The sequence below is a fragment of the Tigriopus californicus genome, chromosome 9, assembly GCF_007210705.1.
Source record: "Tigriopus californicus strain San Diego chromosome 9, Tcal_SD_v2.1, whole genome shotgun sequence".
In the NCBI taxonomy this organism is placed as follows: domain Eukaryota; kingdom Metazoa; phylum Arthropoda; class Copepoda; order Harpacticoida; family Harpacticidae; genus Tigriopus; species Tigriopus californicus.
In genome coordinates this window covers 1,506,270-1,526,912 of record NC_081448.1, presented here as the reverse complement: position 1 = coordinate 1,526,912, position 20,643 = coordinate 1,506,270, and the positions used below count along the sequence as shown (strand labels likewise).

At 44.8% G+C, this 20,643-nt stretch overlaps 8 protein-coding genes across 9 annotated transcripts in view; 4 read left to right on the top strand and 4 right to left on the bottom strand.

The window, feature by feature from the left end:
• LOC131886636 (rRNA methyltransferase 3, mitochondrial-like) overlaps positions 1–3,212 on the top strand; it is a 5,316-nt gene extending 2,104 nt beyond the window's left edge. The window contains exons 3-4 of the mRNA XM_059235027.1: positions 49–287; positions 1,979–3,212. Of these exons, the coding sequence (XP_059091010.1) occupies positions 49–287; positions 1,979–2,856 (1,117 nt within the window). The 3' untranslated portion in view covers positions 2,857–3,212. The remainder of the gene's footprint in view (positions 1–48; positions 288–1,978) is intronic.
• A 56-nt stretch (positions 3,213–3,268) lies between these two features.
• Positions 3,269–6,727, top strand: LOC131886634 (membrane-associated tyrosine- and threonine-specific cdc2-inhibitory kinase-like). The gene is made up of 8 exons (XM_059235025.1): positions 3,269–3,544; positions 3,624–3,932; positions 4,132–4,374; positions 4,436–4,558; positions 4,638–4,991; positions 5,334–5,595; positions 5,662–5,950; positions 6,350–6,727. The coding sequence occupies exons 1-8, from the start codon at positions 3,350–3,352 to the stop codon at positions 6,567–6,569; spliced, it is 1,995 nt and encodes a 664-aa protein (XP_059091008.1). The 5' UTR covers positions 3,269–3,349; the 3' UTR covers positions 6,570–6,727.
• A 327-nt stretch (positions 6,728–7,054) lies between these two features.
• Positions 7,055–8,789, top strand: LOC131886640 (protein BCCIP homolog). Of its 2 annotated transcripts, none has more exons than XM_059235033.1 (2): positions 7,055–7,439; positions 8,028–8,789. In XM_059235033.1, exons 1-2 carry the CDS (start codon positions 7,209–7,211, stop codon positions 8,730–8,732), a joined length of 936 nt encoding a protein of 311 aa, XP_059091016.1. In that variant the 5' UTR covers positions 7,055–7,208; the 3' UTR covers positions 8,733–8,789. The 2 variants fall into 2 exon arrangements, with proteins under 2 accessions (XP_059091016.1, XP_059091017.1); XM_059235034.1 differs by lacking the exon at positions 7,055–7,439 and adding an exon at positions 7,512–7,870.
• Positions 8,790–10,024: 1,235 nt separating this feature from the next.
• Positions 10,025–12,829, top strand: LOC131886635 (uncharacterized). The gene is made up of 2 exons (XM_059235026.1): positions 10,025–11,399; positions 11,466–12,829. Exons 1-2 carry the CDS (start codon positions 10,352–10,354, stop codon positions 12,194–12,196), a joined length of 1,779 nt encoding a protein of 592 aa, XP_059091009.1. The 5' UTR covers positions 10,025–10,351; the 3' UTR covers positions 12,197–12,829.
• On the bottom strand, positions 12,164–13,028 carry LOC131886641 (dehydrogenase/reductase SDR family member 11-like). Its single transcript, XM_059235035.1, has 2 exons — positions 12,528–13,028; positions 12,164–12,465 (listed from the first exon to the last, which is right to left on the bottom strand). The coding sequence occupies exons 1-2, from the start codon at positions 13,026–13,028 to the stop codon at positions 12,226–12,228; spliced, it is 741 nt and encodes a 246-aa protein (XP_059091018.1). The 3' UTR covers positions 12,164–12,225.
• Positions 13,029–13,184: 156 nt separating this feature from the next.
• Positions 13,185–14,767, bottom strand: LOC131886638 (tubulin beta chain-like). The gene is made up of 2 exons (XM_059235029.1): positions 14,335–14,767; positions 13,185–14,265 (listed from the first exon to the last, which is right to left on the bottom strand). Exons 1-2 carry the CDS (start codon positions 14,660–14,662, stop codon positions 13,259–13,261), a joined length of 1,335 nt encoding a protein of 444 aa, XP_059091012.1. The 5' UTR covers positions 14,663–14,767; the 3' UTR covers positions 13,185–13,258.
• A 162-nt stretch (positions 14,768–14,929) lies between these two features.
• LOC131886637 (tubulin beta chain-like) lies at positions 14,930–17,262 on the bottom strand. The gene is made up of 2 exons (XM_059235028.1): positions 16,591–17,262; positions 14,930–16,054 (listed from the first exon to the last, which is right to left on the bottom strand). The coding sequence occupies exons 1-2, from the start codon at positions 17,027–17,029 to the stop codon at positions 15,048–15,050; spliced, it is 1,446 nt and encodes a 481-aa protein (XP_059091011.1). The 5' UTR covers positions 17,030–17,262; the 3' UTR covers positions 14,930–15,047.
• Positions 17,263–18,186: 924 nt separating this feature from the next.
• LOC131886633 (TBC1 domain family member 2B-like) overlaps positions 18,187–20,643 on the bottom strand; it is a 55,915-nt gene continuing 53,458 nt past the window's right edge. The window contains exon 14 of the mRNA XM_059235022.1: positions 18,187–18,597. Within this exon, the coding sequence (XP_059091005.1) occupies positions 18,379–18,597 (219 nt within the window). The 3' untranslated portion in view covers positions 18,187–18,378. The remainder of the gene's footprint in view (positions 18,598–20,643) is intronic.

Here is a 20,643-nt window from a genome sequence, read left to right as displayed (position 1 = left end):
AGATAGAAGATTCATATAATTTGTTTGCATTTTTTCTGGTTTTGACAGAATGTTGAGGAAGAATCTGAGTCGAAACGACAAACACAGCGAGGCCGTGGTCTTGGAGAACCACCGCATGATCAAGGATGCCATGGCCGTAGGTATACATCCTTACATGGTGGCCTTCAGTCGAGTTAATCTGTTGCTGGAGTTGCCCTTTGATACCAGCCAGTCGTATGAAATGTTTCAAGTCCCGTACAAGAACTTGCAGGAATGGTCCGAGCTACAAACACCACCGGGAATGATGGGTAAGCTTGTTTTCAAAATTAGTAATTAAAATCTTTGCATCATTCCCGTCATTTAAGCAGGGCAGTAGTAACGAAATCACAGAAATTCGTTCCGTTTTTCGAAAATGGAACTGTAATCCCATTACATTTTAGAATGCTGTAAATGTAACGACTCCAAAAAATACTCCTTACTCGTTCCTTTTTTTCATGCTTCAAAGTGGCATTTAATTTTTTGTTTCTCTCTTGACAACTGAGGAAACTTGAAGTTTTTAGGCAATCTTAATATATTTGTATTTTTCCATATATCCTAAAAAAGGGAAGCAAAGGGCTAAAAATTGTGGTTGCTTTTAACAACAATGAATGTGTTTATGGTTTCTAATCTTAATATATTTACACTGCTTTATTGTTTATATCTTCTCATTCAAATTCCGTTGAACTAAAAGACCTGAGTCAGGGCGAAACTTTCCTTTGACTTGAGTATGTTGCAGCAAATACCTCAACTCTCCCCCTATCCATCCATGACTTTATTCTCGATCATTAGTTGACATCAGGAAAAGATGCCAGTTTTAGATGTAAAATATCTAAATAATATGTACTCTAGAGGAAGGTAATGCATGTACATTTGATACATATACTCGTTAAGTATTTTGAAAGTCGCTAAATATTTGGAAAATACTCAAATTACTTAGTCAAAAACTGCGGAAGATTGTCATTTTTGACCATTTTTGAAGATAAATAATAAATCAAATAATAGCGGAAAAATAAACCGAAGTTAACAAATCAGTTACCTTACGTTTGATTTTCAAAAAAGCAAAATTGAATATGAAATGTAACCTAACTAACGATACTTCAACTATGTCCGGATTTGAAATCCCCACCTAGAATATATTTATTTTAGCTTTTGAAATATGCCTTTCAATTCCCAAGTTTCAAATTTCAAAGAGGCATGAAGCATGTCTTTCTCCTGAGGTTGATATTGATGAAATAGTTCAAATTTGGAGGAAAAAAAAAATGTTTTTCCTATCATACATTTGCATTGGCTCAGCCAAACGAGCATTGCCAAGAATGAGGAGTAATTCAGTGCTAACTTACTTACACATATACAACACATTGATTAATTTTACTTTTCAACATTGGAGTCAAAATGGTAAAGCTGTTAGTAGGAGGGTTGAGTCCACTGGAATCCGGAGGTTTATGGCTAAGTAAATAAACCTGATTACTTCTTATTAACATGAAATGTTGACGGGACGGTAGTGTAACGAAATACTCTTTTTGGCCAAAATAATTGCAACTGTCATCCGTTCCTGCTATTGAGAAACGACCAATGCCCTGCATTTTAGGATAAAAATGTGGTATTTAGGGTTTTCCTAGGGTCCGTTTAACATGTGTTCGCATTGAAATAATGCCCGTGAAAAACCAGATAAGCCCGTGAAAAACCAAATCTAAGCCCGTGAAAAACCAAAAAGCCCGTGAAAAACCAAACCAAAAAAAAAAATAAAAAAATATGCAAAAATGATTCTTGCCTACATACGCGTTGAACATTTTGGATGATTAGATAGTTTAGGCCTCGGTTACTTTTGATAGAGCGCAAGGCTACCAAGCATGTTTAGTTAAAATTAGGGCATAGTGATGGGGCGAGAAGAACTAGCTAACCAGCCATCTATTTTTCCCGGTTCTTGCGTTCTATGACATTGATTTTCTCCTGCTTGCAGCCGTCTTCAAAAAGTCCGCCATTGAAGCGCACGCCCAAGCCCAAGTGGCCCAAGAGAGCTTACGGAGTCTACCCATCTCTTTGATCTTGGACAACTTGAGGAATCCGGATAATATGGGCACCATTCTGCGGACGGCAGCTGGAATCGGATGTCGGGAAGTTCTTTTAACCCCGGGTTGCGTGAATCCTTGGCAAGGCAAAGTGATGCGGGCGGGTGCCGGGGCCCACTTCCACGTACCTATCACTTCGAAAGTGCATTGGGAACGGATGCATCAACTCATTCCTCCTTACGCTCAAGTGGTCATGGCGGATTTGGAGAAGTTCAAACCCAGCCGTGAATCGCAATTGGACCCCAACGTCCTATTGGGTCGCATTCAGGAACTCAATGACCGCTGCTCGGACTTTCATGTGCCTCATCGAGGCGAGAGCGCTTTGAGAGCGGGTGGCATGGGTGAAACGTTTGACAAGCGAGACGTACGAAACGCCAAGACCTTACAAGGCAAGGAGCTCGAAGAGTTCTTGGAAGAAAAAGTGAAAGTGGAGTCGGAAAAATTGGCCGGGGAGAGTAGGCGTGAGGCCTTTTACTTGGACTTCTCCTTCAATGAACCCGAAATCTTGGACGAGTTCCAAGCCTTGCCTTTGATAACCAAAGAATATCACGAGTTCGAACGCTTCCACAATGATCAAGCCATCGTGGTCGTGATCGGTGGAGAAACGCAAGGCATCAGTCCCCAAGCCATTAAGTTCACCCATCAATATCAAGGCGACCGTCTGTACATCCCATTAAGACGAAGTATCGAGAGTCTCAACGTGGCCTCGGCGGCCAGTATCTTACTCATGGAAATCCAAAAGAAGATCAACTTGGCCAATAAAGAATAGAAATTCAACTTGTATTCCCGGGCCGGGTCAGATAGTCCCGGGGTCAATCCTTTAGGAACGTGACGAAGTAAAACACTCCAACCTCTCTCTCAACACGCCTGGCCACAATGGATTAGCCGTCATTCACCTCGGAATACCGTGTTTCCGCGACTTACCCGTGATATTTGACCAAATCTGGCTCGGATTCCAGTTTCAGTGAGGTTGCCGCCAAATCAGGAATTTTTCATACAGCATGACTATAAAACTTCTCCAGCCCTAGGTTCTTGTTTCAAACATTTATTCTATGCAAGCGGCTAATGGTGTGACTTTGTGTAACTGCGATTGATATGGTCTATAATAACAATATTTGCCAGGGCCTTGTGTCGTGTCTTGGAAGCAAATGTGATGCCACCTATCACTAATGTTTAAAAGATATATCTAATTAGAGCTAGGAGTCACCCTGAAGGGTTGGGTTCAACATTTGATCGGAGAGAGGCAATTCTTCTTCTCGGCCATGATCTCGTCCCAAAAACGGCCTTTGATGATGCATCATCACTCAACCACCTTGCCCACCTGTCTCCCGCCCGCCTCACCTACTCAGGCTGCGGATGGATCCTCCCCTCGGGCCACGCCCACTCGCTTAACTCAATCGTTTAGTTTGCCCAAACCCAACTTCAAGGACCATCCTCAGACGTTTTCCACGAAAAAAGTAAGGACAGATGAGATAGAAAGATCGGTCTGGCTTTGGGGGGATTATGCTAATAGCGGACAAATTGTGTGCTTTTTAGTCTCGTGCCACGCCCCGTTTTCGTCCCCCGCCCCGCCCACCGGCCAAGACGTGTCCGCCCGTGTCTCGCGTGTTCAGCCGTCGGATTCCACATTTGGAGCGCGCTCAGAGCGTGACTTTCAAAGATCGACCCAATGGCTCGATGACGCCTACGCCCATCGGCACGCCTCTCTTGGCCTCGCCCGTGTACGACGACAGTATTGGCCAAAGCTACTTTGAACAGGCCTTCACCGTGGAAAAGGAGATTGGCGAAGGCCATTTCGGCAAAGTGTATCGCGTGCGAAGCAAAGAAGATGGGCGATTGTACGCCGTAAGTCCGTCCGTCCGTCCGTCCCATGACCAACCTAGCCTAGTTACTAGCACTCCTGGAGTTGGTGGCTTCTAATGCTCCACTAGGATGTCCAATTTGCACCGGTTGATGGTGATTTTGATTGGAGTCTGGGACGCTCTCCCCTCTTCATATTTGTGGAAATGAACCATCGACTCTATCTCGCTCTTAATATTTTTAGGTAAAAATTGCGCAAGAATGCTACAAAGGTGATAATGATCGGGCCCGGAAATTGGAGGAAGTTCGCAAGCACGAGTTCCTCCTCCATCATCCCAATTGCGTGCGCTTCTATCAATCTTGGGAGGAGGGCGGCCGTCTCTACCAGCAATTCGAATTGTGTGAAATGTCCCTGGACGAGTTATCCGAGGAGAAACACGACTTGCCCGAGAAGCTCATTTGGGGATACCTCGTCGACCTGCTTTTGGTAAGAACATTACTTGATGGTCTCCGTTCAGCCGGGTCTTGTGACATGAAGCTCTTTGTAGGCCCTGAAGCATCTCCATGACCATAATCTCATTCACATGGATGTGAAACCCGAGAACATCTTCATCGGTCGCGATGGTATTTGCAAATTAGGTGACTTCGGTTTAGTCTTGGATCTGTCCAAAGTAAGGTCCAGCCTTCACATCAAGCCCCAAGGCAAGTGTGCCCATTATTCATCATTATTGATCCATCTCTCCGTCTTAGGATGATCTCACGTTCCAACACAACTATGGCGGAGGCGATTCCAAGTACATGGCCAATGAGGTGCTCAGTCACATGTACACACCTGCCGCGGACATCTTCTCCTTGGGTCTGACCATTCTTGAGTTGGCGTGTGATCTGGAACTGCCTAATAACGGGCCATTGTGGCACGAATTACGAGACACCGGGCCCAGTCCTGAAATCACGGGTCAGCTCTCGCCCGAATTGCGACGGGTCATTCAACTTATGTCAGCCCGAGATCCCATTCGAAGACCCACTGTCGGGCAACTTCTAGCCCTACCCTGCATCCGCGAAGCCAAACTGGCTAGACAACGGGAATTGCAGTGGAATAATGCCGTGAGTCACTTTACGAGCACCGTAGTTCAATTGCATACTTCAAATGTTCTTTCATCAAGACTTGCAATGACATTGTCAAAGAAATCAAATATCTGTTCAAAAATATCCGCAAGTCATCTAAAACAACCTTAAAAATCTTAGTCTTGTGTCAATGACCCAGTGTGCCTTTTGACCAACAATTGGCTCTTTTGACGAACTGGAAAAGGTTACTTGCGCATTCATGACATCAAAATGTGCCTTTAAAAATTGTGCGAGCACAATTGAAACTTACCGGCTAGCAATATAAGTACCATGGGGGTCCACCATTTTTAGTTCACTGGTAACCATAGTTGAATTTTATAGGTTCTCACTGTCAGACGTTGGTGCTCTCCCTTAATGAGAATCTGTTTCATGATGATCGCTCTTATTTGCTGGCCTGTTTCTGAGGTTGGCAAATCAATTTTCAATCATTTTGGAATTCACATCGGAGCAAAGGAAAGTACGGAGGAGGGGGATACTCCAAATGAAGGGTCGAATGACAACGTGGATCCCTGCGACGATCACACGCCTCCCTCCATTCCAAATCGCAGTTTCAATGCGACCAAGCTGACCTTTTCATCAGATGGTGAGTAGTTGCTGAGCCAGAATCTCTCGAACGTCATTATTTTCTTGAAATATTTGTTTTTTTCAGACGAAGAAGGACAAAACAACTCGCTCTCCTCGTCCACCCACAGCGTATTGGCTTGCCCTCTTCCACCCTCCGATTTTTCCCCTCTAAGAACGAGAGACGAGAAAGTGTTTCACGATGGAAATGTGCCCTCACCCATCCCTTCACCTCGGCCGACTTTCTCGTCGGTTCCCACCCGTCAAGTTCAATCCACACCCAGTGGACTCAAGTCGCGATCCAGGCGATCCGCGGCCAAGAAGTGTGGGAGTGCTGTCAAATCACCCAACAAGAAGTTGGATTTCAGTCAATTAGGGTAATTGTGTGTTTTTAGTTTTGATAGATAAGGCTGTTTTGTTAGGTTATTCAACCTGATACCATAGTAATAGAACAGATTCGGGATATGAATCCTTTAGAATCCTTTTTGAGATTCAAAATCTTTGCTGTTTTTTAATATTGAGGTTAAGATTTGAGCGCAATTACATGAACAATTTTTTCTTCAGTTGCATTTTGCATTTAGTTGTAACGTGGAAGTGTTATTGAAGCATGATGCGATTTCATTTTGTTGGGCTTGAATTGAAATTGCCGCTGTAGAGTGACTAATGTCAGTAAAAAAGCTAATCATACGAATACTGGGCAAAAAACTTTGGTAATCAAAAATGCCAAGTTTTTAATGATAAGAATGAAAGTAAATCATGGTGTTGTTTTATTTTAGGCACATGGAAGGAGCAAATGGCCCAGCCGTGACTCCGGATACGCGTTCGGTCTTGAGTTCAAAGTGTGAGGAACGCGGTGACGTTGACGACGACGACCATGATGGTCTCAATATTGGCCATGGCAATAAGAGCATAAATGACTCGAACGTGAAAACCAAGACCCTGAAACCCGCGTCTTTGGCTTCAAAATTCGATTATTTCTCCGATAGTGATAGCTAAGTCATGACAAGCTTCCCTTAGTGTCGACAACATTGAACATCGGCAGTTCGGAACCCACCCAAATTTGTGATGAATTCTCTCTACACTATTCTATTGCTAAGCCCATGATTGTACCCATTGCAGAAATATTCTCGGACATTAAAAGACTTATGATGGCAGCTACGGACCTAAGCTTAAATTAATAGTCCAGGATGTCCTCACCGATCAAACCGACCAGGTGAATGTCCGGGCATCTGAAAACAAAAAGAAACATCAAGGACTCAATGATCGAACTCTACGTGACAGACGGTCACGCTGTCTCTGGCAACACACGTGCTTCAGTGAGGCCGGAGGAAGCCAGTTTTGAGCCACGTTCAAGGCATGTTCGACTAATAAAGAAGAGGGAATGACGGGCCAATGGGCTCAAATTCGAGATTCTAAAAAAAACATTGCTCGAGACCCACACTGAGTGAAGTCATTAACCCAGTTTTGACGCGAATCTAGACCAGGTCCCACCGATTTGACCTTCCCAGAATAGGAAGCCAGGCCTCAAAATGGCCAAGCTTTTGTTTATTTGGGCTTTTGTTGTTATTGGGCTCGACTTTCCCGTGCAAGGTGGGACAAGTTGATCAGAATCTATCCATCAACCCAGCGGAGCACATGGCTTCTTCGAAGAAACGGGCTCATCTGACCCTGGAGACCCCGGAGGACACAAGCTCCTCCGAGTCCTCGGGCGGGGAAGAAGGCGAGGGCGTGTCATCGTCCGACGAGATGGGTGGGATTCAGAATGGACAGGGCGGGGGGTTGGCGGCGGAATCGGAAATCCAAGTGGAATTCGAGGCTCGCACGCCGGAATCGTGTCATTTCCACGGAGTCCTGAGATTGTTACAGGTAAGCAAGTCAAACCTTGCCTCCATTATCTCCATCTTGGCTGGACAGAGATGGATGGCATGCATGGGACACTGGATTGAGGAGTGAGTCCCTTGGGCCCTCAAAGAAAGAAAGTTGTCCTCCATCGGGACCACGTGGTTCTTGCGACTGAAACGATGTGTAATCAACTGACAATCCTTAATGAGAGACTTTTCACAGTAATATCATCTTAGAGTCAGGGCCAAGTTTGGTCTCAATTACCTTCCCTGAGAACCAATCCGAGAGATTGGCATCGCTCGTTAGTTGAGAATGGGTTCAAACTTCAAATTGTTGGGTCGTGCCCCACTTGATAGTTCAATACCCCAATGGCTTTCTGGGCTGTTGAATTGATCTACCTTCGGCGATGGGCGCGATGGCTTTTGATCGAAAGATTGGCAACTGAACGCAAATTGGTCAGTCAGTATCCTATCAAAGCGTCCAAGATCGTTTCGTTCCCATAATCCCGAACTGTCCCAAGCTCATATTTCTAACGAACCTCCTAACCCTAAGGCTGTGTCAATCATCGTCCGAGGTAAGTCATTAATCCATTCATGCTTCATCTTGTTCCAGGGTCTCTTCAAATACCCCCACGACATTCCATTGGCCCAATTGGCCGAGACTTTGATTCAACAGAGACAAGTGGGCAGCGTGGTCACGCAAAGTGCCGACACCGATGATGAGGACGACGAGGAAGAGGAGTTGGCGGCGGGTATGAATCCGGATTTCAGCGCCAATAACGACGTCTTCGGATTACTGACCCTCTTCAACATTTCCGACCACACGCCTTTAGCGCGGGCCGTGGTCAAGTACCTGGATAGCATAGCGCTCAAAGAGAGCGATAAGATCTTTCTCAAGAGTCTGACCCAAGGGGGAGGTCCGGGAGCCCAATCTGCCGGACTCATCATCTCGGAGAGGATCGTGAACTTGCCCTCGCAGATCTCGGTCCCTTTGTTCGAGACGCTCTTCAGCGAGATTCAGAAAGCCAAAGCCCGTGGATTGCCCTTTAACTTCCAGCATTATGTGCTGATTACTCAAGTACTGAAAGAGGACGGCCCAGGTCCCGCCCAGGGGGATCATTTTGTCAAGGTCGAGGAGGAAATCATCCAGGAGCATGCGGAACGCGTGATCGAGACCATGCCGGCAGGCTATGGCGGGACCAAACCGGCCAGTCTCCGGGGTAACGATGTGTATGAGCCCAATTGGCGGATCTTGGTGCTGGCTGAAAATAAGAGCCAGGTTGTGATGGAGGCTATCAAGACCGCATTTCCCATTTGATCCCACTTCCTCTTTGTTACACATGTGCTCCAATTGGAATACACCCTACATAGTACATACCATGACCAAATGCCAATGGCTTGCTAAGCTGCTATGAGCCATGATTATTTTAGAAAACCGGAGCTTCACAATACGAGGTGCTTTCAAAATCAAAATACGTTCGAGTCATGTGTTTTTATCAATTATAGATAACTTAAGCTATAGAAATCGAAAGACATCCTAAGTGCTCAATTTGGGCACCTTGACCAAATATAACTTCTGCTCCTGAAAGGTGCTCAAAGCAGGCCGCGCCATACTTCAGTCTTATCTTTAATTTAAAAAAATTAAAGAAATGAAAATCATTATTGATTGTGATTTTAAAAGCACCTCATAAAGAAAGTTTGCTTTAATGGACTGCTTAGCCTTAAGACCCGATCAATAACAATCAAAAAAATGTTGCCCTTTTCTTCAGCCTCTGTCGAAAAGCATGACTCTAAATTGTAGTGGTGTCCCTCTTTCAAGTCTGCCTTCAGAAAATAACATGTTGATTAAATTGAGTTTGAACAGAAGTATAATATTTATGAATTAGTAAGCAAATAAACAGGGTACACTTTTTAAGATTCCACGTATAAAGATATGAAATAGAAATAAGGTAGAACACATGTGATGTAGTGTTAAAGTGGAAGACAACACTCTTTTTTATCTTCGGGATTTTGGGGAGAAAAGAGTTGTCGAGTTCATCTCATGTTCATGTATGTTTTTTAGGATCGGTGCAAGGTACATATAAGAACAGGACTACATGGTCTATGGTTCCAGGTCTCGCTTCTGCGGTCATTCTGTTTATTAGCACTTTGGTAGAAATTCACTTGAAAAATATCGAAGTTGTTTGTTCACTAACAGTCCATATTAGGACATGCTCACGGGGGATCTTTATTTACCGTTTGCACTTGAGCGCCCCCTTTTGACTTACGTAGGGATGTGTCGAAGTTTTGGCTATGGCATGAGTCAATAACAATAGCGTCGAAATAAGCAGAGCTACTACACACAAAAAACAAAGGATAGAGCTAGAAGCGATAAAAAGGTAAAACTTTAAGCTCGCTTTGAGACAGAAGTTCAATTGTTGGTTGAAAAAGCGGTGGCATTTTTACGGTTGACACATCCCTACATATCCGAAAGATGGCGCTTGGGCGCAAAGGGGTACAAAAAACCTAACAAACTGAGGCTGCGATCGTATCCTATTAAAAAGTGAAACAGGATGGTAAAAAAGTGCGAAAACAGAATGTGATCGGGCCTAGAATCGTGCCCTTAATTTATTCTAAATCCGCAACATTGTACAAAACTATGCGTTTAATGGCTGAGTGATTGGTCATGACTGATAATGCAGGATCATAAAAGGGAGTTTTAGCTCTTAATTTGTTCTTCCTTCGTTACCAAGACATCCTAGCTCTATTTATTTCACCATTAGCATACAACTTTAAACTTTAGCTCTTTTTTATCTCTGGCATTTGGTCACCATACTCAAACTGTCCTTCGTGCTTTGGTAAACGGGTTATGAGGGTTGATTCCTTTCCATTTTTCCGATCACATGAACGTTAGGACCGCATGTATCCAGATTCGAAAGTAAGGTTCATCATCCCAATATGAATAGTAGTGATCTGTCCACACTGGATTTGATGCTGGTTCCCTGTCTACCAACAATCTTGAATTCTCAGCCCCAAAACCACCCAACCATTTTCCCCATTGAGGACAAAGAAATAGAGCCCGAGACTGATGATCTTTTGAATTATTTCGGGCCCAATCTTTGGCAGCCATGGTTGGAATTCCAACCGGAAAATTGCAGCCCAGATCCTCAGATCCTTTGCAAAGTCAAAGAAGCTCTGGAAGACGTAACAGATGTCGGTTATGACTCGAGCATCAATTCCTTGGAAGACATGGAGCGACCTGATCTACAACCCTTCTTCCCCAAGCCCACTTCTGCTTGTTATGAAGAGATTGAGGTGCCCAAATTAGACTTGGACTCTGAGTTGTTTGGTCACGGTGTCTTGTATCCTGTTTTCTCTTTGGATCCGGATGATTTGGATTTGATGAAAGGGTGTAAGCTTCTCAGAAGGGCCAACAAAATTTTGGATGACATGTTTGACATCCCTGGAAAAATGGCCCTTTTGAGGGTCTATCCCCTTGAACCGTGCCTCGTTTCGCGAGAGTCGACAACATACAAGGCTAACGAGATGGTAAATTTTATAGATGTAATCGAGGAGCCTCCCGGGGCCCCGAATTTTAAAGCCCTCTTAAACACGCTTCATCCCGTCGAAGAAAAGCATGGCTTAATTGAAGAAGACGGCTGCAAAATTATAGAACAAGCAGCTACTGAAATGAGACAAGTTTTCAGACAGTACTTAACAGGCATTCGACAGGACTGTCAGACTGTGATTAGGTCAATCCTCATTGATGTGATTGAAAAAGTTCCTTACAACGTTGAATCCCTTGCCATGGACACGTCGCTAATGATACAAGAATCAACTCCACCGCAAAGTAAGACCTCTAATGGGCTTTTGGGAATAGGTCCTAGGGCTTTCAGTGATCGTGAGCAATTGGCTCGTCTGACAGCTGAAATGCAATTGGAATCTAATCCCATTTCTCGTTTGGAGACTTTGGAGCAAAAAAGTAGCCTCGGGCCCAGGCGGAATGGTAATGTTGTGGAAACACACTTAGACCAGAATTTCGTCCGATTTATTCTGTTCTCTTTTATTTCAGAACGCACCAAATCAAAGCATTTCAAGACCATTCGAAGTCGGAGCTTTGTTCAATTAGATGCTTTGCCAAGTTATGCGAATTTTCCAATGGTCCACGCTGCCTCAAAGGAGACAAAAGACCAAACCGAGGACGAGCAAGATCGTCAAAGCGCATTAGAACATATCAGTGGTTCTTCGGATTCTAAAGAAGAGTTGCAATACTCAGACATGCTCTCGAGATCAAAATGGAATATGAGCCCTGCCGGAGACCTTGCTCAATTAAAGAACATTCGAGAACCTCTTTCTGAGCAAATGAGCCGTACTCAGAAGAGCCCAGTTCAGCCAGGGATGGATGATCTTATCAGCTTTGCCAATTTTTCCTCTCGGGAAGTAAAACCTACCATGACCACTTCAACTCCAATCCAGTTGAATCGGGTTATTGCTTCCAATCAAAGAGGTTGGTCAAGCACCATCTTTCAAGAATGCGCAAAATCCAGCGGTGGTTCGGAGGCAAATCAAGCTCGCTCAAGAATTGTTGCTCGAGAGTTTTCCCCTTTGCGTGGACATGCATTTCCAGTTTTCAATGCTTCATCGGAAGTTCCACGTCCAGAATTCGCCCTGCCTACTCCTTCAGCGTCAGGGTCTTCTCAAATCGTACCCGTAGAGAGAGAACTTAAAGCTATCGACAGACGACGACCCAAAAAGAAAATAAGATCAAAATTGGCATGTCTCGATCCCTTTTGGGGACTTTGATGAGGCCACTATTTTTGAAGTGCAGCACATCAAAACGGTTTCTTAGAAGGTGACATGTGAATATCCTGGATCTGAACATTTGCAGGAATTCGGATCATGTTCATGATCTGCTCAGCCACATCTTCGGATGTCAGGGACGGAACATTCCTGACGAGCTCCTCTGCCTTTGCTTTGTTGCCAGGGAATAGCGAGTAAATAAAGTTTGTGGCCACCATTCTCGGGCTGATGGAGCACATCCGAATATTCTTGGCAGGTTTCATATCCGCCACCTAATTAAACGCGAATACTTAAAACCCCGACTCATTATGTTACAAAGAGAGAGAATTCTCACCTCATCTCGCCAAGCTTGCACCAATCCGGTAACCGCATGTTTGGTGGTCGAATAAAATCGGGCGAAGGGATGCGGATGAACCGCATGGCCAGACATACTATTGACCACGATCACCTGTCCATCCTCGACCTTTGGGTTATCTCGCATAGCCTTAACCGCCAATTGGGTGCAATGGGAGACGGCCAGAACGTTGACATCGAGCAAAGCACGCCAGTCCTCGACATCCGAGTCCAGCAAGTTGGTATGACTGACAATTCCGGCGTTGAGGATGGCCAGATCAATGCGGCCAAAATCGGCGAGAATGTAGTCAAACATACTCTGAATTCGCTTGGAGTCTCGTAAGTCGCATTTGTAGTGATACAACGTCTCATTGATCTTCTTCGTTTCCACGGAACGTGCACACCCAACAACTACCCAATCCTCCGTTTTGCTTAGGAGTTCAGCCACAGCCAGACCAATGCCAGAACTACAACCAGTGATGAGAGCAACCTTTTTGGTCATGTTTCTCGTGGGAGGTACTTTTTCAGTCTTGAAAAGCTAACCTCTGGCAATAAAATACGAGGAATCGTTTAGATGTTCTCAAACTAGTCTTCTTATCAGCATCCACACGTATCACGTACAAAATGATGCGGGTCGTTCAATGAACATCACTTAATCTTCTGTTTACACTCGAAACATTTATTAACTAAGCTGAACACGGTGTGCTGTAAAATAGAAATATATGCCCAATTCTAATCGTAATCTTCATCCTCATCATCATCGTAGTCATCCTCTGCCGTAGCATCTTGATACTGTTGATACTCGCTCACGAGATCGTTCATATTCGACTCGGCCTCGGTGAATTCCATCTCGTCCATGCCTTCCCCCGTGTACCAATGCAAGAACGCCTTTCGTCGGAACATGGCAGTAAATTGCTCGGATATGCGCTTGAAGAGCTCCTGAATAGACGTCGAGTTCCCTATGAAGGTGGCCGCCATTTTCAGGCCCCTGGGCGGAATGTCGCAAACAGCGGTTTTGACGTTACTGGGAATCCATTCCACAAAATAGGAGCTGTTCTTGTTCTGAATACTCAGCATCTGCTCGTCCACTTCCTTCATAGACATGCGTCCACGGAAGATGGCCGCCACGGTCAAGTAACGCCCGTGGCGCGGATCACACGCAGCCATCATGTTTTTGGTGTCAAACATTTGTGCCGTCAGCTCAGGGACGGACATGGCACGATAACTGGCATTGCCTCGAGCTGTTAAAGGCGCGAATCCAGGCATAAAGAAATGCAACCGTGGAAATGGAACCATGTTGGTGGCCAATTTCCTTAGATCAGCATTTAATTGACCTGGGAACCGCAGGCAAGTGGTGATTCCAGACATAGTGAGGGACACCAAGTGGTTCAAATCTCCGTAGGTCGGCGTGGTAAGCTTGAGAGTTCGGAAGCAAATGTCATACAGGGCCTCATTATCGATACAAAATGTTTCGTCCGTATTCTCAACCAGTTGATGGACGGACAGGGTGGCGTTGTAAGGCTCCACAACTGTGTCTGACACCTTAGGCGAAGGCACCACGGAGTAGGTGTTCATGATCCTGTCGGGGTATTCCTCTCTGATTTTAGAGATGAGCAAGGTGCCCATCCCTGATCCAGTGCCTCCGCCCAAGGAGTGAGTCAATTGGAACCCTTGCAAGCAATCGCATCCCTCGGCCTCACGACGAACCACATCAAGGACGGAGTCGACCAGTTCAGCTCCTAAGAACAACCAATACGTGTGTGTCATATCTGTGACTCGACTGATACGCGATCGTTATCGATTTTTACCTTCCGTGTAATGTCCCTTGGCCCAGTTGTTTCCAGCGCCTGATTGACCAAAGACAAAATTGTCAGGTCGGAAAATGTTGCCATAGGGTCCGGCTCGCACGGAGTCCATGGTACCGGGCTCGAGGTCGACCAGGACACACCTGGGCACATATTTGCCTTCTGATGCCAAATTGTAATACACGTCAATCCTTTCTTCCTGAAGGTCTGAGTCGCCCTGGTATTGTCCCGTGGGGTCCACGCCATGCTCGTCGGAAATGATCTCCCAGAATTTGGCACCAATCTGGTTTCCACACTGACCCGCTTGAATGTGAACGATTTCTCGGGTCATGATGATGTCCTTATGTTTTTTACTCTAGCTTAAGCCTGGCGTTTGACACTCAATTTCCTTTGTTAACTGCGAAGTTATTGAATGACTTTGTGAAAGCTTCCTTCGCTCATGAAGCTACAGGTTAATAATTGATGATGAGAAAGGACAGTCCGTAACGGAGTTGCCATGGGTGAGGGTCAATTTGCCCTGGAGGTAACCACGAACACATTGATTCGAAAATCGTTGTCTTAAACCTGGACCGACTGCTTAAGATGACGACTGACGAAAAATGACTCACGCGTTTATTTACATAGGAATGAAAATTTTCTTGAAATTGTTGGCCCTTAAGACTAAATTACTATAAACTGTACTGATGATCACACTTGTCATATTTTGGGATAACATTTTAGTATTCCTCCTCTTCGGAATATTCTTCATATTCGTCATCAGCGGTAGCGTCCTGGTATTGTTGGTACTCGGAGACTAAGTCATTCATATTTGACTCTGCCTCGGTGAATTCCATCTCGTCCATGCCTTCCCCCGTGTACCAATGTAAAAAGGCCTTGCGACGGAACATAGCAGTGAATTGCTCCGAGATTCGTCGGAACAGTTCCTGGATTGAAGTCGAATTTCCAATGAACGTGGCGGCCATCTTGAGACCACGTGGTGGAATGTCACAAACAGCTGTTTTGACGTTACTGGGAATCCACTCCACAAAGTAGGAGCTATTTTTGTTTTGGATGTTCATCATCTGCTCGTCCACTTCCTTCATGGACATTCGGCCTCGAAAAATAGCCGCCACGGTTAGATATCGCCCGTGGCGGGGATCGCAAGCCGCCATCATGTTTTTCGTCTCGAACATTTGCTGAGTCAATTCTGCCACAGTGAGGGACCGGTATCCCACATTTCCCCTGGCTGTCAAGGGGGCAAACCCGGGCATGAAGAAGTGCAGCCGCGGAAAGGGAACCATGTTGGTGGCCAGCTTCCGGAGATCGGCATTCAATTGTCCGGGGAATCGAAGGCAGGTAGTGATGCCAGACATTGTGAGTGAGACCAGATGGTTCAAATCTCCGTACGTGGGAGTGGCCAATTTCAAGGTTCGGAAACATATGTCGTAGAGGGCCTCATTATCAATGCAGAAAGTCTCGTCTGTATTCTCAACCAGTTGATGGACGGAGAGGGTGGCGTTGTAGGGCTCCACAACTGTGTCTGACACCTTAGGCGAAGGCACCACGGAGTAGGTATTCATGATCCGGTCAGGGTATTCTTCTCTGATCTTCGATATCAGGAGAGTTCCCATGCCCGAACCTGTTCCACCTCCTAATGAGTGAGTCAATTGGAACCCTTGCAAACAGTCGCAAACCTCGGCCTCTCGACGAACCACATCCAGAACCGAGTCCACCAATTCAGCGCCTAAAAAGACAGACGGGGTCCAGGTTACATTGTGCATCATGCGTGCTGTACCACGAGAAGGACTATGGAACTCGACAACCAGTCAGCCGTTTTGTACTCTAAGGTAGATGAATGTTGTTCCCTTGGAGGCCTCAACTCTTCCCAAAGGGACCGAGGCATGCTCTCTCGAGTGTATGAGCAAAACTTGATCCAATAAGACTGAGATCTGACTGTAGTTTATTCTCTTTCAATGCACAAAGGCCGTTGAATATTTGAAGGTGCTCTACTCCGATGGTAACTATTGGAATCCATTGGATGGTTTTCTCTCTCTCTCTCTCTCTCTCTCTCTCTTTCTGTACCCTTCCCCCCTCGTTCCTTGTGTGCAAAATAAACCAATGCACCAGTCAAAGGAAATTGATTTAAAGCAACCCTCAAGTATTCACAAGGAGCTCACTCAAGAGCCCCCTTTCTGCGTGCATCTCTCAATTAGCGATCCTTTTCATCTCTTATCTCGGACTAATATTTGTTCAGGTCTTCAAAAAAAGAGGATTTCCAACCTTCCGTGTAATGGCCTTTGGCCCAATTATTTCCTGCCCCAGATTGGCCAAAAACGAAGTTGTCTGGCCGGAAGATCTGCCCATAGGGACCGGATCGGACAGAGTCCATGGTTCCCGGTTCGAGGTCCACCAACACGCACCGCGGAACATACCGACCACCGCTCGCTTCTGTGTAATACACTTCAATCCGCTCGATTTGGAGGTCCGAGTCGCCCTGATAGAAGCCTTTAGGATCCACGCCATGCTCATCCGAGATGATTTCCCAGAATTTGGCACCTATCTGGTTGCCACATTGGCCGGCTTGAATATGAACGATTTCCCGAGGCATGAGGATTAGCACAGATATCTGTCCTCGCCGTGAACCGAAACCACTCTGCTCATTGAGCCATTCCCGAGAGCACAGAGAACCAATTCGTTCTAGCACGCAAATATACCACATGTCTTGAAGGAACAATTCCCCTGTTTTGCTGATCCCCAGATACAAGCTCCATGTTTAGAGGCCGAAATGTCGTGAAAGTGATTTCCCTTCCTTTTTTTGCTCGAGGTCGTACCGGATTCTCTTTAAACGGAACGTAAAAGGTGCACTATAGATTTGTGCAAACTTTCCCCAAGTTTGCCAGGATGAATCAAGGAACTCTTTGTAACAGTCTCTTCGTGTTCCACATTGGATGACGCTCAGATGAAGCTAAAACCTTGACTGTACGTATACTGCAGTGTATGTGGTGTTCGCGTTCGTTCTTGAGAAAAGGGATGAGATGGAATGCATGTCTTCTTGGTCTTTTTTGGTTGCTTTTCTCGGCACATGCCCATTTGCTCGGTCTCTAGGTTTACATTCTGACCTTACTACCAAGTGGTTAAAGATTGATCTGCAGATCATCAGGATTCCATACTTCACCTGCTCACCCTTAGCATAAACACATGCTTGTATGCTCAAAGAGCTTCGGATGTGCCGGGGGGAGGGGGACAATATCATGTCTGAGGGGAAATTGCCACTTTTTCTGATGTTCCATAAGCAAGTCGCAATGATTTCCTGAGCTCCTCTCCAGGCCTGGCTTGTCATAAATAAAACGAAGAAGGTACAAGTTTTGCCTCCATCTTCGTGGAAACTTTCACTCTGAAGAGGGCAATTCGGGAACGGGTCAAAGGATTGTGGCTATGTCGAGAATCTCGGCGAGATCTGGCATCGGAGCCACCCGTTCATATTTAGGGTTATTACTTAGCAAGGCTAGATAGAAGTCTTACTTGAGTCGAGCCTTTCGGCTCCATCCCGAGAAAAAACCAGCTCCTCGACAAAAAGTCAGTGGATTGTTTGTGGTTATGTCTTCCGACCATAGTTTACCGTCAACAAATTTTCCGCCGGATGCTTTTTGGTGGTAACGTTAAACTTTTATTCGCCACTCCCACACATATTTCATATCCATATTTTTTTTTTTGTTTCTTATTACATATAGCGTGGACCAGAGGATGAGCAGTGCAATATTAACATTTATGTTACTTTTATTCCCCCTCTTTTTCAGGCTGTTGGTGTTAAATGGTCCATATAGAAAAGCGGCACAGTGGCTCCACCTGGGAGATATGCTCCAAACATGGACTAAGTACGACGACCAATCAATGTATTTCGAACAGCGTCTCAAGGAAATCAAGCTAAAAATCGGGAATCTAATCTCAATCTGACCAATCACCTGGATGATGTGTAACAATCTGTCAATCACATGGGGTACTATGGGGAACGATAATGAAGGTGGGTGCTTTGGTCTATTGGGACAATGGAACATTTTATACATCAAGTCATTTGTCGTGGTCGACCTCCTCGTCTTCTTCCTCGTCGTCTTCGTCATCGCTGCCACCCATGGAACCTCCACCTGGACCTCCACCCGTTTCACTCGAGAGCAAAACCACGGGCGCAATCATCAATTTGGGATCCAGATTCGGTGAGCTTCGCAGGGATCGAGCCAACGAATTCTTCCGATAGTTTTGACGGATGACTTCCAATTCTCGCTTCTGAGCCTAGAACGTAAAAGACCGAGTGTTTGAGATGATTATTGTGATTATTTTTATTATCACTGCTTGGGCCCGAGTCTAAGGCCTCGCCTTGGGATTTATGACGTGGCAAAGAGATAACCGAGGAGTTCTTCAATCAGTTAGTTCTAGGAGTAGCTACAGACCCTCTTGTTCGGTCTGATGAAAATGAAAGCTCACTTTCTTGGAAGCTCTTTGTTCTTGGAACTCGGAGGCAATGGCTCAGAATGTGTCGTTTATTCCAGTGAGAATGTTATGTATGAGTACATTCACTTGACTGAGCCTTCAAGCTTTAAGAACAAGATCATGTAAATGACAGTTTACCCAGTATGAGTGCGCGTGTGTGTGTGTGAGGATGTGTATGAGCACATTCATTCCCAAACACAATTGGGCTACTTTCAACTTCGTTTGAGTTTCTTTCTTCTTTTTGTTCCCGATTCTGAGAGTAAGTGGTATGTTTAGGAGGGATCTTTTCAAATGGCCTGAATATGAAGCGTCTCTATTTGAATGTTGTCAGTCCTCGTTGTTGAGTCAATAGAGAGCATCTCAGAGGAGATAGTCAATTGGGATGCTTGTCAAATAACATCTGTTCAAAGTCCACTTTTTATTCATGCAATGAGGTTGAATATTTGTTTGCCTTGCTTGCTTGCTTGCATAACGCCCCAACTTGACTTGATGAATTGTCCATAAAGACTGCGACGATGACTTGAGTCTGTTGGTAATTGGCCCAAGGCTTGCCAGAAAAATATGTTCATGCTCTCGTAAAATGTGAACACGAGCAGAGTTAAGGAGATCTGCAGTCTACTAAGTAATGACCAATCTCTAATTCAAGAGCAGCCATCCTTCAGGGCGTATTAAACTATGTTACTTTCTCAAAAATACAATTTTCCAAGACTCATTGTAAACCGTATGACAGAACTTTACAAGTTTTAACCAATGTAGGTATATCTACGTACATCAATTTTCAGATCGATCTTCGAGATCATTTTCTTCTTTTTTTCCCTTTTTTAAGTAAAACCCTGGTTCAATCCTAAGACCTTTTGAGAAACGAGCTAAATTTTCCATGGAAATCAGGAGAATGGAGAAGTGAAAGAATCCCTTCTTTCCGTCTCTGAATTGAACCATTTACTAGATTACCACATCAGCTCTCCATATCTAAATTTATGGAGGGGATGACTTGGGAAAAGGCTCTAGTAAGCATAGGGTATCGCATCCATAAAAGATGAGAAGGCAAACAAACAGCACCCTAATGAATCTTCTTTTTTTGAGTGATGCATTTGGCCAATGGCTCCTTATATGGGGTCCATATTCTAGTATGTTAACTTGACTTTTGACTTCTGACTGAATCGTTGAAGACGAATCAATAATAATTTTTGACGGGGCAGTATTTTGATCCCTTAAGCATTTCTCGGAAGCTTCACTCCTTGGCTACAAAAGAAGTTATACAAGTATCTAGCAATTTGATGTGAATGCCCATGAATATCATGTAAGTCACTCTAAGATAAAAGATAATGAATTAGTGTATACCACAAACACCATCATGCCTTCATTCCATACAAAAATTCAAGAATTACTATTGTATAAAAAGATCTTTTGGGAACTAGAGCCGAATGGGCGCAACTGAAAGTAATCCGTCTTTGACATACCTATGATAAAGGGCCCAAGAAGGCTCCAAGGAAATAAATCGGGATAAGTACGGGCGGAACTCACTGGATTGAAAGAACACTACATTTGAATCAAATTCGCCATCTATTCCAATGGACAAATCGGTAGTGGTTCAATTGCACTAAAAACGTTTCGAATTGAATAAAACTTGTTCCATGATTGGAGATGGGGTTCCTGACTTCCTTGAATCCAAAATGCTTACTGGTGATCTCGGTGCACATTCTTAAAAATAGGGGTATAACGATTTTTGCCCCAGAAAAACAATCACTATACACATGGGCATCGATTTGGGAAATGGATTTAGTGAGTCTTGCGTTTTTTCCCTCCACCAACATCGACAGCGCAATTGATATAAAACATAAAACGTCT

Excerpts from the sequence above, each read along its gene's own strand:
- LOC131886641 (XM_059235035.1), bottom strand. The coding sequence starts at position 13,028 with ATGACCAAAAAGGTTGCTCTCATCACTGGTTGTAGTTCTGGCATTGGT. Across the intron at positions 12,466-12,527 it reads TGCAAGCTTGGCGAGATGAG|GTGGCGGATATGAAACCTGC; the intron begins GTGAGAATTCTC and ends GCGTTTAATTAG.
- LOC131886640 (XM_059235033.1), top strand. The coding sequence starts at position 7,209 with ATGGCTTCTTCGAAGAAACGGGCTCATCTGACCCTGGAGACCCCGGAG. Across the intron at positions 7,440-8,027 it reads GAGTCCTGAGATTGTTACAG|GGTCTCTTCAAATACCCCCA; the intron begins GTAAGCAAGTCA and ends ATCTTGTTCCAG.
- LOC131886635 (XM_059235026.1), top strand. The coding sequence starts at position 10,352 with ATGAATAGTAGTGATCTGTCCACACTGGATTTGATGCTGGTTCCCTGT. Across the intron at positions 11,400-11,465 it reads CCTCGGGCCCAGGCGGAATG|AACGCACCAAATCAAAGCAT; the intron begins GTAATGTTGTGG and ends CTTTTATTTCAG.
- LOC131886638 (XM_059235029.1), bottom strand. The coding sequence starts at position 14,662 with ATGACCCGAGAAATCGTTCACATTCAAGCGGGTCAGTGTGGAAACCAG. Across the intron at positions 14,266-14,334 it reads CAAGGGACATTACACGGAAG|GAGCTGAACTGGTCGACTCC; the intron begins GTAAAAATCGAT and ends GGTTGTTCTTAG.
- LOC131886637 (XM_059235028.1), bottom strand. The coding sequence starts at position 17,029 with ATGTGGTATATTTGCGTGCTAGAACGAATTGGTTCTCTGTGCTCTCGG. Across the intron at positions 16,055-16,590 it reads CAAAGGCCATTACACGGAAG|GCGCTGAATTGGTGGACTCG; the intron begins GTTGGAAATCCT and ends CTGTCTTTTTAG.
- LOC131886634 (XM_059235025.1), top strand. The coding sequence starts at position 3,350 with ATGATCTCGTCCCAAAAACGGCCTTTGATGATGCATCATCACTCAACC. Across the intron at positions 4,559-4,637 it reads TAGTCTTGGATCTGTCCAAA|GATGATCTCACGTTCCAACA; the intron begins GTAAGGTCCAGC and ends TCTCCGTCTTAG. Across the intron at positions 4,992-5,333 it reads AATTGCAGTGGAATAATGCC|GTTCTCACTGTCAGACGTTG; the intron begins GTGAGTCACTTT and ends TGAATTTTATAG.